Genomic DNA, 17723 nt, shown 5'->3' on the forward strand with positions numbered 1-17723 from the left:
ATATATATATATATACACACACACACACATATATATAATGTAATTGTCATTGTTAAAAAGTTACAATATTCTAACAATGAATTTTTTTTTGGGGGGGGGGGGTAATATTTCCCATCATCTTTGCTTTTCAGAGAAATTTGAAATTAATAAAATCTGGAAACACAAAAAAATAATAATCTAACTGATTGAAACTATCTAGTGAAAAGACAAAATGACTTAGTCTATGATTTAATTGTATACAAACATTTTTCCTTTAAATGAAGTTAAAAAGCCTGGGTCAATAACTGGAGAAACTATCATACAAGCCTGTTTCAACCGAATTACTTACCCTTCTGGAATTTTCAGTAGTGCGCTTTGATTTACCAGCTGAACTTGAACTTGATGAAGACTCAGATGAACTACTGGAAACAGAACTGGAGCTTGGAGACCTGGTAAGTAAAATATTGTTTGTGGTGTAGGCATGGAGTTTTACATTATTTTAGGGTAGATGAAAGGGAAAATAGTGATGCTGTTATCATTAAAAAAAGGAAATGCATCTAAAACTATATCACAGACTTAGCATGTCAGAAGAATACACCTACTTCATGGAACTTGCTGCCAAGAAAATGATAATAATGACAACTTGTTTAATTATTGAGGACCTAATTACTTATGAAGTATCATGCAGTAAAAGAAATTTTAACTTTATCAGAACATATATGATTTTAAGCTTTGTTACAAATAAGTTGGCCTACTTTGGATGGTTGCTTTATGGAATAAGAGCACCACTAAAGTGGCCAGGATTTTTTTTTCCTGATAACTTCTTCAGAGTTCTATTGTTTAAAACAGGAAAGATTTGGGGTGGAGGAAAAGGTTTGTTTTCGTTTTTTAAATTTAAATACTGGGCCCTTTCAAACAACCATTTGTGATTTTTCTGTATTTTCCTTTTTATTTGTCTGTTGAAACAACAGAGATTATGATTCTGCAGAATATTCTTTTCAAATTTTTTAAAGTCAAAAACAAACAAGTGATGCATAATCATGTTGTATAGAAAGGTGTAGCAGTATCATTTAAAACTGCCACGAAGACAAAGATGTCTTAGAGAGAAGCAACTACAGAGGAATGAAACTACTGGATCAGACTAAAGGTCACAAAAAGAGTCTGAACACAACTGATCTGTGAGTAGACCTAGCTGAAATGTAGTTTAGCTTTGTATTAAGAAGAGATCCCACAGATACCATCTTCCTAACGAAAGAATTGAACAAGAAATATGTGACTAAGAATAAATTGCTATTCCCGACTTTCACTGATCTGGAGAAGCCATATGACAGGGTACCATGTTCAGTAGTTTGGTGGTTTAGATGAATGGCTTGTGAGGGATATACAAGCTATGTACAAAGATACAGTAAGCAGAGAGTTGACAACTATTTCAGTGATGAATTTAGCATGAAGGTAGTTCACCAAGGGCCAGTCCTCTCCTATTCATAAATCCTACAGGATCTTACAGAGGAGTTTTAAGATTGAATAACCCTGGAAATTCCTATATACTCCTGATCTAGTTCTTACAGCTGAATCTATAGGGGAATTAGAAGAAATTCCAGACATGGACACTGAACCTAAAATCAAGAGATCTCAAAGTAAACTTAGTAAAGACTAAGGATTTTAGTAAGAAAAAAGACATGATCCTGGCATCTTCAAGATAGTGGCCCTGCTTGATATATTTAGGAAAAGAGGTATTAACTCCATACATTATACCCAATGTAAGCTATGGATAAATAAGTAGTGTAGTGAAATCACATGTGCAAATAGGGAAAGTAAGCTTCAGATGTGATAAATGCACTGAAAAGATTGGAAAAACGTCCAAGAGAATCTTTCACTACTGACAATAAAAGTCTTTTTCCCCAAGTAAAATGCAGATTGTATGATGCTTGAGTTAAAAATGTGATGTGACATGATAGTGAGATATGGGCTTTCAATGCAGAAGACTGAAAAGAAATAAAGTGAGCATGGTCAACTGGTTGTGCAATGTAAATGTGCACAAAGACATAATACAAATGTGCTGAGAGAAAAACGGAGTAAGAGGAATCAGATGTAGTGTGCAAGAAAGAAGACTGAACTGGCATGGTCATGTGATGCAAATGGATGAGGAAAGCTGTATAAAGAAGTGCTGATCACTTGACATGGATGGAAATTGTAGAATAGTGAGGTCGAACTGCTGATTGCAGTTCCTTGAACCTCATGAAGGATTCGACAAGAGACTGAGATGAATAGCAATATGCAGTTCTTGAATATATATATATATATATATATATATATATATATATATATATACATACACACACACACACACACAGAACCACATTAATAGCTTAGGAGTGAAATTTAGGATTTCTCGGTTTTCTGTGAATCGATTTTGATAAAACTTTTCCCAACTGGTCTGCACACTATCGTTATGTTTCCATTATTCTGTGTAACATCCTTTCCTTTTTTATTTCAGATTCTTCAGTTTTTGGGTGAACCTCCTCTCTAAGAACAATGGGACATGGGAAAGGCCTTCACAACAAAGAAAGGTCTGTCATCATCATGCAAAGTGCTAAAGGCATTTCTCTTCATGTCATTGCATAGAAGTTAGGTCATCATGTGGACACAGACGGTTCCTGAAGGACCCTTCATTTCTTTAACTGCAGCTTTTCTTCTTGAGTCTACTGATCTTTCTCACAACCTAGAGGCATTTCACTTGATATCCATCATACTTAATACCGTCCTATCCAACCACATCTTTGACCCTCCTCCTATCCATTAAACCACCCCAGCTTTACCATGTTTCCCAATCTCTCTGTTCATGCTTGCCTTTCCCTCCCTCTTGCAACCTGTCCATCCATTTATCACTTCTCTCTCTCTAATCTTTCTGTCTACTGCACCAGCATTACCATTCTGCTACTCTTTCATACCATGCATCACTGGTCACCCCTTATCTACTGTTCACTACATCCACCCTTCAACACTATTCAATCCTCCAGTGGTCACCTACACTTCCCTGTCTCCCCTTATTCACTGTTTATTCATTATATTTACCCTATCACCAATTCCCCATCGCTAACCATATCTCACTATTCAACACTCTTGCAGTTATTCTGCCCCTGTTCATTTCCATTTATCTTGTACCTGGTCTACACAGATATCTCGTCACTACATTTCTTCTTTGATCACCCCTACCTTTCTTCTAAAATATGAATGGCCACATGGCTCTGGTGCCTTCTCTCACACATTAACTCCTTTTCCCTTAGGAAAAGCTGCTTCTTTTAGGGTTTATAGTCTTGCAAGCTGCATAATGACTCCACTAGTGCTGGTGGCACAAAAAAAAAAAAAGCACTCAGTACACAATGTACAGTGGTTGGCATTAGAACAAACATCCAGATGCAGAAGCCATGCTTAAGTAGACAGAAGAGCACAATGCAGTCTTTGGACCCATAAGATCTTGTCTAACTGTCCAACCCATGCCAACATGGAACATAGGCATCAAATAATGATGCCGGTATAAACTCCAAAATCTAATAATACAAAGCATTTTGTTTGTGAATGAAAATAATTTGTAACTGAAAGAAATACCTGATGGTTTTACCACATTCCAAATGATTATTTGTAACTTTTAAAAATTCAGAAACTGAAAGAAAATTGTTACACAGGAGAGTAATGTAAAATTTTTTTGTGTATAAATGCATGAAAAGTGAAGTTGAGCATTGTACCTTGTCCTTTCAAAGTTTACTACTTAATTAATGCCTAACAAAGGAAAGGGGAAACATGCAACAGATTACACATCACTTCATAGGTGGTTGAAATTTGTTTTGGGAGATACCAAGTGTAATCTTACAAGAGTACACCTAAAAACTTGAAAGCATACTCAAACTGATCCTGTACAATTAAGAAATATAAATATGAACTCACTATTTGAGTGGAAGTTTGTGTGTGTACATATCGTGTGCATTGTTTTTTGCAAAGAAGCCTACTAAAGCAATAGATCAAACCTTCTTTTGGTGGGCTCCTTTAGAAAACTTAGGCACATTGTGTATGTGTGTTTATCATCATCATCATCATCGTTTAACGTCCGCTTTCCATGCTAGCATGGGTTGGACACAAATTTTAACAAAAGTTTTGTACTTAGAATGTATAAACAGGCATACTTGTATACATACATACATACACACACTCTCCAGAGTTTAACATCATTACCCATGTAATCATTCTCTTTCAGTTTCTGAATTTTCACAATAAATCATCGCATTAAAAATGTATTTTTTGCAAATAATCTGGAATGTGAGGGAAAAATCAGATATCCTGTTTCATTTATCACTTTATTCAAAGACAAAATGTTTGTTATTGAGCATCTCAGTGTTTACTGCCTGAAATAGAAATTTGTCAAATTGAAAAAGCTGTACAAAAATATGTGCAAGCTCTTCAAGAAAAAGACATAAGTACTGACATCGCAGAACTATAGAGGATAAACAGCTGCTTTAATTTACTTAACAACTCACTTCAAATTAATGTTTAATTTTCTATATTAGGTCACCACTTATTTATGTTTATGTAACTTTGTGTATAGTTGTTCTTGTATGTGTCTCATTATGTTACTTGAGTGTTAAGTTCAAAAAGTGAATACATAATGTAGCTGTCATGTTATGACATGAACAAACATAAAAATATCATAAGGATATATTGTTGCATTATACTGAATGGTATTTTCCAATATTGAACAATGAAAAATGCTGTTACAATCTCTCTGAAGCCTGCTGTCTTAATATACTTCCAATATTTTTTTTATATTCTGTAACTGAAACCTCAGTTATTGCACTTACTGAGATATAAGCACATTTACTATATTAAGATTCTCCATACATCACTTCAGATATAATAAACCATTATGGTCTATCTTATGGAAAACATTTCCAGTATACCCTTAGCACATACACAATTTTTGTGCATACCTGGGTATGTTGTCTCTGAAATAGCTTACCAATAAATTTCACGAGACAAAGCAAAAAAGTCAGGGAATAACATTTTTGTGATGTTTGTATGTCTATGACAGTTACTAACCACATGCACAACACTGCTTTTAACATAAGCATAGAAAAAACCCTAAATCTTTTTTTTGTTTACAATGTTACCAATTTTTTCAACAATCTGACAAGTAAATAACATAAGCATTTGAATAAATAAGCTTGTTAGGTATGTTCTGGCCCAATCATTACAAGATGCCAAAAGTTAAACAACTTCCAAATTAACCATTTTGCTAACAAAATACCATGTTGTCATATGTTACCAAAATACTTGTACATATCAAAATTCCAATGTAAATCATGTAATTATGTTAAAAGAATCATACTATCATTAGGCAAACACTAACGGTGGCCAACAGTTATACAAAATAATATAAGCTTTAGATTTATTAATAAGGGTATGGCAGAGAAAGCAATGATTTCCAGAAAGAGAATAGGGTGAAAACCTTTCAAATATTTCTGGAAGAAATGGAGTTCACTCAGTCATCTCCATTGGATATTTACTTTTGTTTATTCCAATTTATATGCTCCATATAATAAATGCAGAGATTAATTGCTACAAAAACTGTAAACAACGAAAAAGATAAACTGAACAAAAACTGGGATATTATTTTTACATGATGTTTAAGAACACAGATGAAGTGTTTGTTGGATTGTTTGCACCTGGTTGATCAGATCATACAATCCAAATCATCCCAGCAATGTTCATCCAGTCTATTTAGGGGTATGTAAGACTACTTTTTCTCAGCACTAAAATTGGAGACAAAGTAAAAATTCATATGAAATCGATAGTTTTCCAGTTTTGTCAATTTGCTATGTATAATTTTCTATATTAGGTGACCACTTATTTATGTTTATGTAACTGTTTGTGAAAGATCAACATTCCCAAAACGGTGAAATATAGAGAAATTCTTACCTCCTTCTTATAGGACGGCGCCCTGGTGGAGAACGTCTATTATTTGGATTAGGTGAAGCTGATCCAATCCATTTTCTCTGATTTGGGCTTATTCTTCTTCTGAAAGAGCTGATAGGCCTAGGTGAAATAGTTCTTTTCTTACGAGGAGAGGGACTACGTCGCCTCCATGGAGATGGACTATGTCGTCTCCTTGGTGAAGGACTCCTCCGCTTTCGTGGTGATGGACTCCTCCTTTTCCTAGGTGAGCTACGAGGTTTTCTTGGAGACGGGCTCCTCCTTTTACGAGGAGGAGAACTGTGCTTTTTCCTTGGTGATATTGACCTCTTCCAGTAAGGTGGACTTCTCTTTTTCTCAGGAGAAATAGTGCGTCTCTGGGGAGATTTATGAGGTGAGTTATACTTATGGGATTTCGGTGATCTATGCCGTGAAGGAGATCTGAGGAAAGTAAGTGATATGTTTCTCTTAAAAGATTCTTCTGATAACATTATATAAGAACTTCATAAATTCATATTCAAGAGGAAAAGACAACTGTTACCTGCTTTGAGAACGTGATCGACGTCGATATTTCGGACTCTTAGAATGACTTTTTTCTCGTCTTTCAGGAGATGAAGATCTAGATTTTCTATCTTTCTTGGTCACCTCTTTCTTTACAGTAACTTTCTCCTCGCTTTTTTTTTTGTTGTCAAAATTCTTTATATTTTCTTTCTCAGCATCTTCATTGCTATTTTGAAAATCAATACATTTTGAATTGAAAGAATTTATAATAAAAGCAATTAACATAAGTAGAAAGGATTCTTAAAATTTGCTATTTTAAATTTCACATGCACACAATGATGAAAGTGTAAAACAATTGTATGATCTAGGAGATAGTTAATTGTTGAGTACACCATCAATCAATGTTTTTAAGAAAATAGAAAACAGGAATTTTCAATTTTACTTACATATCAATTATGTCCAGCTTTGGCTCCAAAGGCCTGGGTTCCTCTTTACTGCCAGGGGAACTAGCTGAAATCAACTTTGGTGATTTTGAATCAATTGAAGGTCGTTGTGGAGATCTAGACTGACTGCTATCTTTTGATGACCTACTCCTGGATGAGCTTCTTGATCTAGAGATGGAAAAAAAAAAAAAAAAAAAAAAAAAAAAAATCCAGCAAAGATTGAGTATAAATTGATTCTTAATCTACCGACACCAATTATCATTAAACACAGTGTGGCTGCAGCCTGGGAACAAGCTTTTATTGTAATCAATAAAGAATTAGCCAATGGCAAAAGTTGGCTCGACAATTAGAAAATAAATCATCCTCCTTTAACAATTGCTTTCCATGTTAGCATGGGTTGCAGCAGGTTCCAGTCTGATTTGGCTTGGTTTCTGCAGCTGAATGCCCTTCCAAACCACTTTAAAGACTGCAGGAAATAATTCCAAGAAAGTAATTCTAATAAATTTTCATCGAGCTATTTGTATGCTACCCATGCTATGTTTTCCCAGACAAATATAAGTTTAGCTATTGAAAAATAATCATTAAAGCCTTTCATGATATACTTATAATTAGCTGAACTGACCTGTTGAAATCAAACAAATATAGCAGTGACAAGATATGCACCACCAAACCTTTAACTGGTACATTACAATAAATGATGTCTAATATTTGTTGACAGTGGCCAGAAAACATGTCAGAAAGATTAACACAATGCTGTGTTAAAACAACGATAATATACATCACCATTTATTCATGAGGAATTAGTATTGCATATACCAATAAAATTCCATGAGCTCAGTCATCACAATTCACTTATTTAGTTGCACTAAAAAATAACCGGATAATTTTTTTTTTTGAGGGTGTTGGTAGAAAGGAGGAACGTCTATTCTTTTATTTGTTTCAGTCGTTTGACTGTGGCAATACTGGAGCACCACCTTTTAGCCGAGGAAATCAACCTCAGGTTTTTTTCTTTGTAAGTCTGGTACTTATTCTATTGATCTCTTTTGAGGAGCTGCTAAGTTATGGGGATGTAAACACAGAATAAAGACACACGCAAAATATATACATGTATATGATGAGCTTCTTTCAGTTTCTGTCTACCAAATCCACTCACAAGGCTTTGGTCAGCCTGAGGATATAGTCGAAGACACTTGCCCGAGGTGCCACACAGTGGGACTGAACCCAGAACCATGTGGTTGGAAGCAAGCTTCTTACTACACAGTCATGCTTGCACCTATAGCAATCGTTTTTTTTTTTAAATACAAATGGAAGATGCAGATGCTCACCTATCTTGAGACCTGTGATCTCTTCTGTCACCATCGTGACGGTCTTTATTAATGTCTTTCATATGTTCTTCTTGCTTTCTTAAACCAGCTTGAATCCGTTCCTGTTCAGCCTAGTTTAATAGGAAAAGGTTAAATCAGGATATATTTACCATTTTTATTTTGAAAGTAAAATAAATATGCATGGTTTAAACTGTGCTTGTAGATCCAACAAAATTGGTTCCAGAAAGAGAACCAACTAATAAGTGTGTTCTGATAAATCTGATTAACATGGCAACAGAGAAAGTAAGCATGAATGCACCTACCTGACGTTTCTTTATTTCTTCCTTTTTTTGTTCAAGGAATTTTGTTGGAATTCCACTAACATTATCCTGCGCACTTATTAACAGATCCCACAATTCTTGCATAAAAATCCGGGCGTTTTTGGGGTTCAGAAATCCAGTAAGATTAATTTGAATATCCTTTGGATCTGGCTGTTGCTATGGAGTTATAGAACAAAAAAACTTAAACAATAATTGTTATACTGAAATCAAGAGGCCATTACCTGCATGACAATCAAATAATAAAATAAAGAAGCTACAATGAGCAAGTTCAAGTTTTCTTCAGAGTTTAAGGGATAACATACTTAGCTTATTCCAAGTAAAAGAAAAAAAAAACTGAGAGAATTCCTTGCTGGACAATAACTCAAATATATTAAAATCACTGTATATACAAGTAGACACTAATCACAGTAGTGTTTTAGCTTTTCAGATGATATATTCCTAACTAACGGTCAAAAAATTTATTTGAGAGGAGCAGTTGAATTTTAAATATAAGCTACTGCTTCATTCCAACTGACATCAATTAATAAAATACAGCTAAGCTGTGGGGTTCTACAAAATGTAGGCTGGACATTTGGATGCTTTAACCACCGCTGAAAAATACCTGAATGCTACAGAAATGCAAAAATTACTCGTCCTACAAACATTTCTTTAATACTTAATGAATAATATATATATATATATATATATATAAAAACTAGCTCATGTAGAAAGAAAGAAAAAAAAAAAAACCTAAAATGGTCAGAACAAAAAGTAAAAATAATTTTGCCTGAAATCTAAATAGTAATCCTGTTTATATCCTTAATACAATATTCAACTACATTCAAATGACAGTAGTATAGTTATAGATATAAAAGCCTAAAATATAAAATTTCAGATGAAAATAGAAGATACACTTAAAAAATTATCCTACAGCCACATAAGAAAATAGAAACCAACATTTAAAATACATATGCTATTGTATATAGTAGGCACATACACTACTGCATAAAACCTTAAAGTGATGAATCAAGGAAGGCACTACTAAGCAGTCACTAAAACCTGCTGTAGCCTAATCTCCCTCAAAACATACCATCTTTAAAAATGGAAGGCCCTATAAGATAATGTAGTCATAAAAACACTTAAGACAGGATAGTCACTACAATGCTTTTGACCCGAAGCATGTCTGCTTGATCAGTGATGACCAGGGAAAGGTTAAACAAAACTTTTTAAACTGAGAAGCCATAAACATACACAATAAGAAAATTATACAATAACTTAGGTATTTGTATAATGCAAGTGGGTTCAATTCAACTAATAGGGCACATTTTATAAAATTTGTCAATGTATTATTGCTAAATCTAATAAATCATAAATCAACAATTAGCAGTGCTCAGCATTAAGTAAACATGTAAATAAAATAACATACTTTATTCTAAAGGAATATAAAATATGCAAATTATACAAATATTATATTTGCATATTCCTAACACCAACCACTCTACAGAGTACATTAAAATTTTTGGTGTTAGCAGGAAGCATCCAGCCTTAGAAACTATATCAATATGAAACTTAGAGCTAGTCCTCTAATCCATCTAAGAGGGCAGTAACTCAAAAATAATAACTGACTGTGATGACCTAACTCATGCCAGCATTAAATGCTGATGTAAAATGATGATGATTTATAACTTGATTCCATACAGGATCTAAAGTAAATTCAGAAGTCCTTATAGAAAACTGACTTTCCAGACCATTCCAACATCACAACTCAATACCCCCGCCCAACCAATGTAACATGCTCATTTTTTCTTTAAGTCCCTCACACATAACAGTTCCCGTTCACTAGCAGATAGTATTTGTGTGTAAATGCTATGCTAATGTTACTATTTAAGGGGAGAAGATAAGAGTAGTGTGCAACAAATTACCATAAATGATGCAAGAGGAACAAAGGTCAAGAGAAACACATACCACGGTTGAGAATGTCTTAAAATGTCCCGACCATGTGGTTTATACCACCTTTGAGAGAAAGGTTGTTGCTCATCGATGGCAGCGACGACCAATAGCATCCAGCCGACATAATAGTAAGAAATTAATCCTGCAAGTGAGCAGCTTTGCCAGGACTTTGACGGGACAGGGAAGGCGTTTATAATTTGATCATCTCTAATTGTGAGAGGAAACAGCCAAACATCAGTACATTACCATAAACAACCAGAAACATATAAATACAGATATGATATAAATACATTATAGAATTCAGTAGATTCTATATATACAAATGATTATACAGTTTATACGATAAAGAACAACATTATGAAATCTATTAAAAGAAATGCATGTACACAAGTCACATATCAATTTTACATGTCAAATAATTCATTCAATTAAATGTTATCTACTGATATTACATGCATGTGACAAATATATAACAAGAACAAACCGTTAAAGCACTTACTTTGTCCTCAAGTTGATTATATACAAATTCAACAATAACATCATCCTCAATCCCTAAAAGTTCAGTGATTCTCTGGGAAATCCATGGTTTTAGAGTTTCTACATTCACTTTATTCATATCAACCTAAAATTATAGAAATAATTATTATATTAATAAATGATTGATCCAACAAGACAATAACCAATAAAAATAATAGTAATACTTTTTAAATGCTTTTATCACATTTTTAAAATATGTGAAGAATCATTTCATTATATGAATGCTCTTGATTGTTGAAAAAAAATTTTTTTTTAAATAAAATTATCAATATCAACAAGATCTAATGAAGATAGAACAAACTCTCTAATCAAATAGAAAAATAACATTTGAAAGTAAACTTTTAAGATATTTTTTAATCTGCTTTTAAAATCTGTAAACAAATTTTTACTCATCAGTTTCCAATAATATATACATTACCAAAAGTTCCTGGCGGTCATTTATAGTGGATTAATGGCCTTAAAGAGAAATTACATACCATTATACAATTCTATACCAAATTTTGAATTTAATTTGAGAGAGAGAGAGAGAGAGAGAGAGAGAGAGAAGAAAGAAAAACAGGAACTAATTTATCAACCATTGATATGAAGATATTACAGCTCTATACATCATGTTAACATTTTTTCATGTTTGCATGGATCAGAGAAAATTCATTGAGGAAGATTTTCTTATTACAAGGTCTGTTCCTGTTGCAAACATCACTTGTTTCAAGCAAATGACTGTTTGTATGACTGACATTGGTTTACAATCAGTGAACAATGTCAAGACAACATGTGTTTGTGTATATAGTGTACACATTCATAATTAGCATTTTTTCAATTTGTCAAATTCACTTGCAAGGCTGGAGCTATAGTAGAAGGCACTCGTCCAAGATTCCACAGTGAGGCTGAAATCAAAACTATGTGGTTGCAAAATGAACTTCTTAACCACACAGCCATGCCTGTGCTTATATAAATATCATTTGCACTATCAGTGTAGAAAATTGAGTTGTTAGACTTTCTTTTCTAGTTTTGTCATATTCCAAGAAATAGCTAATTTTTCATTGAATGTTGCTTTTAATGACAGAATATGATGATTCTACCAAGAGATAGGTTGGAATCATACCTACTGATCATATAACAATAGCTAGATTGACTAAACCAAATATAAATACAAGCTTTACTTAGCACTGCTTTAAGTAAAATTTAAAGAATAATCTTCAGTACAAAAATTCTTAAGAGTTTTCCACCCAAATGACATGCTTTATGAAAACAGAAAATTGTTTGATAACTGTCAAGTTTAGTCAACCTAACATGCTCTCATGAAGGCCTCACTTCAAATTAAAGTAAACTGCTGTTTTAAGATCATAATTTTACCTTTATGTGTAAAACAAAATTATTTACCTTTTTCTCCAATCCATCTGCGAACTTCATTGATTTCAATAGTTTTTTCTTTTTATCTGCAAACCGATTGTCCTGCTCTGCAGTGGTTCCCTACAAGTGAAGAAAATTTCATATTATTTATTAGGAAAATGGTTGAGGAAAAGAAAATTAAAAACAGGTAATTTCATCATTATCATTTAACATCCACTTTTGCCATGCATGAATTAGTTTTTACAGCCAGATCTCCTTCCTGTCACCAACCCTCACCTGATTCCAAAGTAATATTTCTCTATGGCCAGACATGTTCTCACAGAATACTGGAAATGAATGATTCTGCTTGTATGACAGTGACACTCATTTACAACTACCATGCGATGTTGAGACACAAACACACACATACATGATGGACTTCTTTCGTTTTCTGTCTACCAAACTATAGAAGACACTTGCGACTGAACCTGGAACCATGTAGTTGGGAAGCAAACAGCCTACTACACAACCACGACTGTGCCCATCATATTACTTCAATTTTATACACTAAGTCTGCAGCATTTTTTGAAAGCCTTTATAACCAGAAATTAGAATCTTTATTTAAAAGTAGGAATAGTGAAAAAAACAGAACTTTGTATGAAACCACAGAGTTAAACAGTAGAGTTGGAAACAAGCTCAAACTCCCTGAAACAAATATGCACTACATTTTATTTGTGGGAAATCTCAAAGATAGAAAACTAAACTAAATTCAGGTGGGTGACTGAGGACTTGATCTGCTAGAAATAGTACCCAAATTTCTTTCAAACTACCATCATCTTATAAAGAAGGAAACGGTGAATAATGAAATGTTAACCACAGCACACCACTGCAGGGAAGAGGTGGCTACAGCTTGAATGCTATAGAGTCTAAGTCTACTCAATCATGGTTAACCCAGAGGCTAAACAGCAACTAAATTCAAAGCTAACTTGTATATATATAAATATATATATCAAACATTTTGTAAATATTTCAAAGATATATCTGAAATATTTACAAAATGTTTGACATTTTTATCTATTTACAATTGGTGAATCTATTACAGAACAGCTATATATTTATAGATCTATACTAAAAATAGAAATGAGGTACATTTAAAGTGGAGGTTTAGGGGGGGAGCATAAATATTTGAGGCTGCATATCAATACAGAACAATATCACCATCATATTGTAAATCAGGCAGCATATTTCATGAACTAAAACAATTTTTTTTTTTGTTACTTTCAAAATATGTAACTTTACCAGAAGAGAATTCCAATAGTAATGCGAATTTTTAAATGCAGTTTAATTAACAAGATTATATAGTTGTTTAGCCCTAGGTCAAACTTGTTTGAGCAGACCTATGAGCAAAATCATTCCAGCTTGTTTTCATAGTATTTGCAGCAATTTTTAAAGATAATGGTATGATTTGGATAAATATTTGGCTGTTATTTCTAAAAAGTCAAATGACTACGTTGAGGCTTCTTTTTTGGCTCATCCAATATACAAATTTAAAAAATTCTTCACAGAAAGATGGAAGCCAGAATGCTTTCTTTCAAACGCCTGCAAACTTATGTTGAGACTACAAAGAGGTATTTTAGAAACTTAATATGAAACAAAAATATTTTTTCATAATTAAGCATTTTCTTCATATTTGTTATATTTGAATTACTTTTGCTCAGTAAACATTTCCGATGATGTTACGGCAGGTTGAGAATCAGAAGCGGAGTCTCGTATTTAACAAGATTACTTTGAAAAGAGTTAAACAATTATAGTTTAATAAGACTTATCATTTAAAGATTATATTAAAAAAAAAAATTAATAGAAGACAGTGGATTAAGAGTGAACGCAATTTGTGGCAAGTATCTCGTATTCCTTTGTATTCCACAAATATGATTTCAATATGTATTTTATTGGGCCAAAACAAAAGAAAAAAAATCGTCCTCAAGACTGGATAAACAATTACAGGTTACCACACACAGAGTATGTCACCAGCTTAAGCGAGATAAGACCAGCTGTTTGTATCCAGACTAGCTTTAATAGGGGAAGACGCATGCATTGAGCATTTCAGCAGCGACCATATGAACTGGCAAATACAAACGGAAATAAGGTACGAGATTAATTTAGTGTTAATAATTGTATAGATTCTCATAATAAATAATGATTTCTAATATACACAAGATTATCCATTCTGTCATCGAAGGAGGGAATATTTTATTTAATTTTGGAGGAGGCGTATCAATCTTACTCATGGTGACAATCGACTCGACGCGAGAGGCAGGTAACTCAAAACACATGACATTTTATTTGGAATCTACAAATTTCCTTTCACCCTCTAGAATTTTTTTGTCGGACGCCCAGTCGATTCTGCCAATTCCACTGCTTATTTCCCACTACTATTTCTCATTCGCACTAGGCTGTGTTTGTTCAACCGATCAGCCTTGATCGAACAAACCTGTAACCGAAAACATTCCAGCATCGATGTGAAGGGAACTAATGTATCTTTTTGGAAGACGGGGGCGTGAGATTTGGGAGTAATTTGGCTGCTTTTCTAGCAGGTCAGCGACCCCGCAGTAGTTTCTACGTTGGCTCCACACATCGTGGTATATAGCCGATTAAATAAATCCTACAGCACATGAGTGGAAAGTAATTCTATAAGCTTCCACAAATGTAGTGACGGTTTGAAAAAGTTAGTTGATCATAGCCGGGTTTGCTTTACGACAGCGAGAAAAACTAAATCATGATAATGCAAACCAAAACATTTCATTACTTTGGAGCACCAATAGCGTTCCACTACCATTAAAGGAGTAATAGTAATTATGGTTTCAAATTTTGACAAAAGGCCAGCATATTTTAGTGAGAGGTGGGGTTGTCCATTTCATTGCCTCAAATGCTCAACTGGTACTTATTTTATCGACAAAGAAACGATGAAAGGCGAAGTCGACTACGGCGGAACGTAATGTATAAAAACCGTTTGTGAGGTGTAGGTTTTGTTAGTGTGCAGTAACAGGGAATCGAAACCACGCATTGCATAACATGGAACAAGGCTTGGAGTTTGTTACACAGGAGCGCAGTCTGAAAAAAGTGACGAGCACATGGTAGAAAAATAGAGAACAATGCAATGTGTGCATGTTATATAACTCGAGGTAAGTTGGTCGTATACAAACGAATCGAGCGTACATCTACGCAATATTTAATAGACTAGAATGACAGTCTCCCTCTAATCACACTATCGACCTCAGGTAACATTGGATTAAGTAGTACTAAATGCACACTAGATGAAACGAGCTAACAATCCTCTTGTACGTTCAAGACTACACCATCTTTAATATGTGTGGTGAAACTGAGATGGCAAGCAGGTAAAGAAGATTTTTTTAAAAATGCTTTAAAAGGTCGCTCGACCTGCTGAAAAGCGAGGCTAAACCATCCTAAAATTACATTCTACAGTCTTAAAAAAAAACAGAAAGGACTTGTGAGATGTGGTTCTAGATACACTATATCTAAAAGAAAGGCAGCATGATCAGAGTTGGAAATTTTATAATAGATCTGCTCCGTCTATATATAAAAATAAACATAGTAATAGGAATAAAATAGTAAAAAAAAAAACAGGATTTTTAAAAAGAAAATATAAAATAAATCAAAAACTTGTAAAATATCAAAAAAATAAAGCGAAGACAATGGTGATTATGAAGTATCCTGGCACTTTTTCGTTAGTTCTCCGCATTTCAAATCGATGGATATTTCTTTGAGACAGTAAGTGGCATAGCGAACATCTACCATCCCCACAATTTTGCCTTGATTTGCTCAAATCATGATCACATGTAGTTCATGAAAACAGTCGGAAATATATTCGTTGAGAAACAATTCCAATGTCTTCAAAAAAAATTTTATGTGGTCATTGATCGAAGTTTTCAAAAAATTTTCAGTAAGTTATAAAAATGTAGTAAGTAGACAGTCACATTTCGTTATGTCAAAAGGGTTAAATCATTAACATGACAAGACAGAAGATGCTGTGGTCACGCAAATTGCTAGAAGTAGCAACCAAATCTACCTCAAATTATTATTCCAAAAAAGGACACATCTGATAATGTAGTTTTAGACATTCTATGAAGAGACAGGATGGCTATGGTTGGAACGCCTTTGCTCAAGCTCCGTTTTATTAAGCCAAGAGGACTCTTACGAAATACACAGCTTATATATATATATATATATATACACATACACACATATATTATACATGCACATACATGAAGTCTAAACTAGAGGAATATTTTTCCCCCCAAAGTGTATTTTATTTTGGTGTTTCAATATGAAAATATTTTTAGATAACAAAAAAGTGAAAATAAAAAAAACAAAAACAAAACTTCAGTCTTTCAATAACATTCCACAAGAACAAAATTAAAATGAAAGCTTTCCTAGAATTGAAAGGAAGAAAAAAAAGCGAAACCTATCGAGGTTTTATCAGAGGATAAAATCATGTTTTAATTACAGAGCATTTCAACATAGTACGTAAAGCTCCAGTGATGTTTTAAATTCAAATCTCTCTCTTTTTGAATAAAATTTATACGTGCATATTACACAAATGCGAAGATTATGTTGGTGATATAGATATAAATATAGTGTAGTTTGAGCGGTAAACAGGTAACAGAGCAGCCATATTGTAAAGTGTCTGACCTACATAGAGACACACACGTTTAGATTAGTCTTTGTACTCGGCTAGCATGTTTTTAAACGACCGATTACCGTACAATCTACATAAAAGGACACTGCAGGGCAGACATAAGAAAAATGACCAGTGAATAAGAGATAGTTTTTTGTCTTTTTACCTTAAAGAACCCTGCATCCGTCATGATTGCGGTATTTATGCAGCTTCTATCTAGAGAACGTGCAAAAAATCCCAGGCAAGAAATTACCCACAATGCATTTGTATGTTGCTATTAGTACACAGTTTCCAGTGGTTATCTACTCCTGTTATCTCCTCATCTCTTAAGGGGGAACCACTATTTGCATACACGTGTGTACTTTTAATCTTTTAACGTTGTGTAGTAATAATCATATATATATATATATATATATATATATATATATATATATATATATATATATATATATACTTTATTTAAAAGCAGCAGAAATATAACAAAAAAACTGTTACTCTGAGTTTCACGTTCCCCTTCATCGGACAGTTTTGTTAGAAACCTCTCTCTCAACTATAAATATATATAGGTTTGGTCTTGCAAACAGGAAAATAGAACTCAAAGCATGAGTATATATATATTTACTAATATTTAGCAGAAGCAACAGAGAGTCTCAAGAGGCGAGAGTTTCGTGCGTTAGTACTTATTTGATAAGTTTCGTGT

General features: G+C 33.6%; 1 protein-coding gene across 3 annotated transcripts in view; it reads right to left on the reverse strand.

Moving 5' to 3' along the window:
• LOC106872131 (serine/arginine repetitive matrix protein 1) overlaps positions 1–17323 on the reverse strand; it is a 31681-nt gene extending 14358 nt beyond the window's left edge. For 2 of the 3 annotated variants that reach the window (XM_014919000.2, XM_052965661.1), the window contains exons 1-9: positions 17190–17323; positions 12379–12468; positions 10961–11083; positions 8515–8688; positions 8213–8322; positions 6891–7055; positions 6485–6670; positions 5950–6384; positions 329–428 (exon numbers count right to left, since the gene is read on the reverse strand). In XM_014919000.2, coding sequence (XP_014774486.1) covers positions 329–428; positions 5950–6384; positions 6485–6670; positions 6891–7055; positions 8213–8322; positions 8515–8688; positions 10961–11083; positions 12379–12468; positions 17190–17213 — 1407 coding nt within the window. In that variant the 5' untranslated portion in view covers positions 17214–17323. Of the gene's footprint in view, positions 1–328; positions 429–5949; positions 6385–6484; positions 6671–6890; positions 7056–8212; positions 8323–8514; positions 8689–10476; positions 10669–10960; positions 11084–12378; positions 12469–17189 lie in introns of those variants that run through there. The other variant, XM_014919001.2, reaches the window with a different exon arrangement.
• Between the last annotated feature and the right edge of the window lie 400 nt (positions 17324–17723).

Source organism: Octopus bimaculoides, chromosome 2 (assembly GCF_001194135.2).
Source record: "Octopus bimaculoides isolate UCB-OBI-ISO-001 chromosome 2, ASM119413v2, whole genome shotgun sequence".
Classification (NCBI taxonomy): Eukaryota; Metazoa; Mollusca; class Cephalopoda; order Octopoda; family Octopodidae; genus Octopus; species Octopus bimaculoides.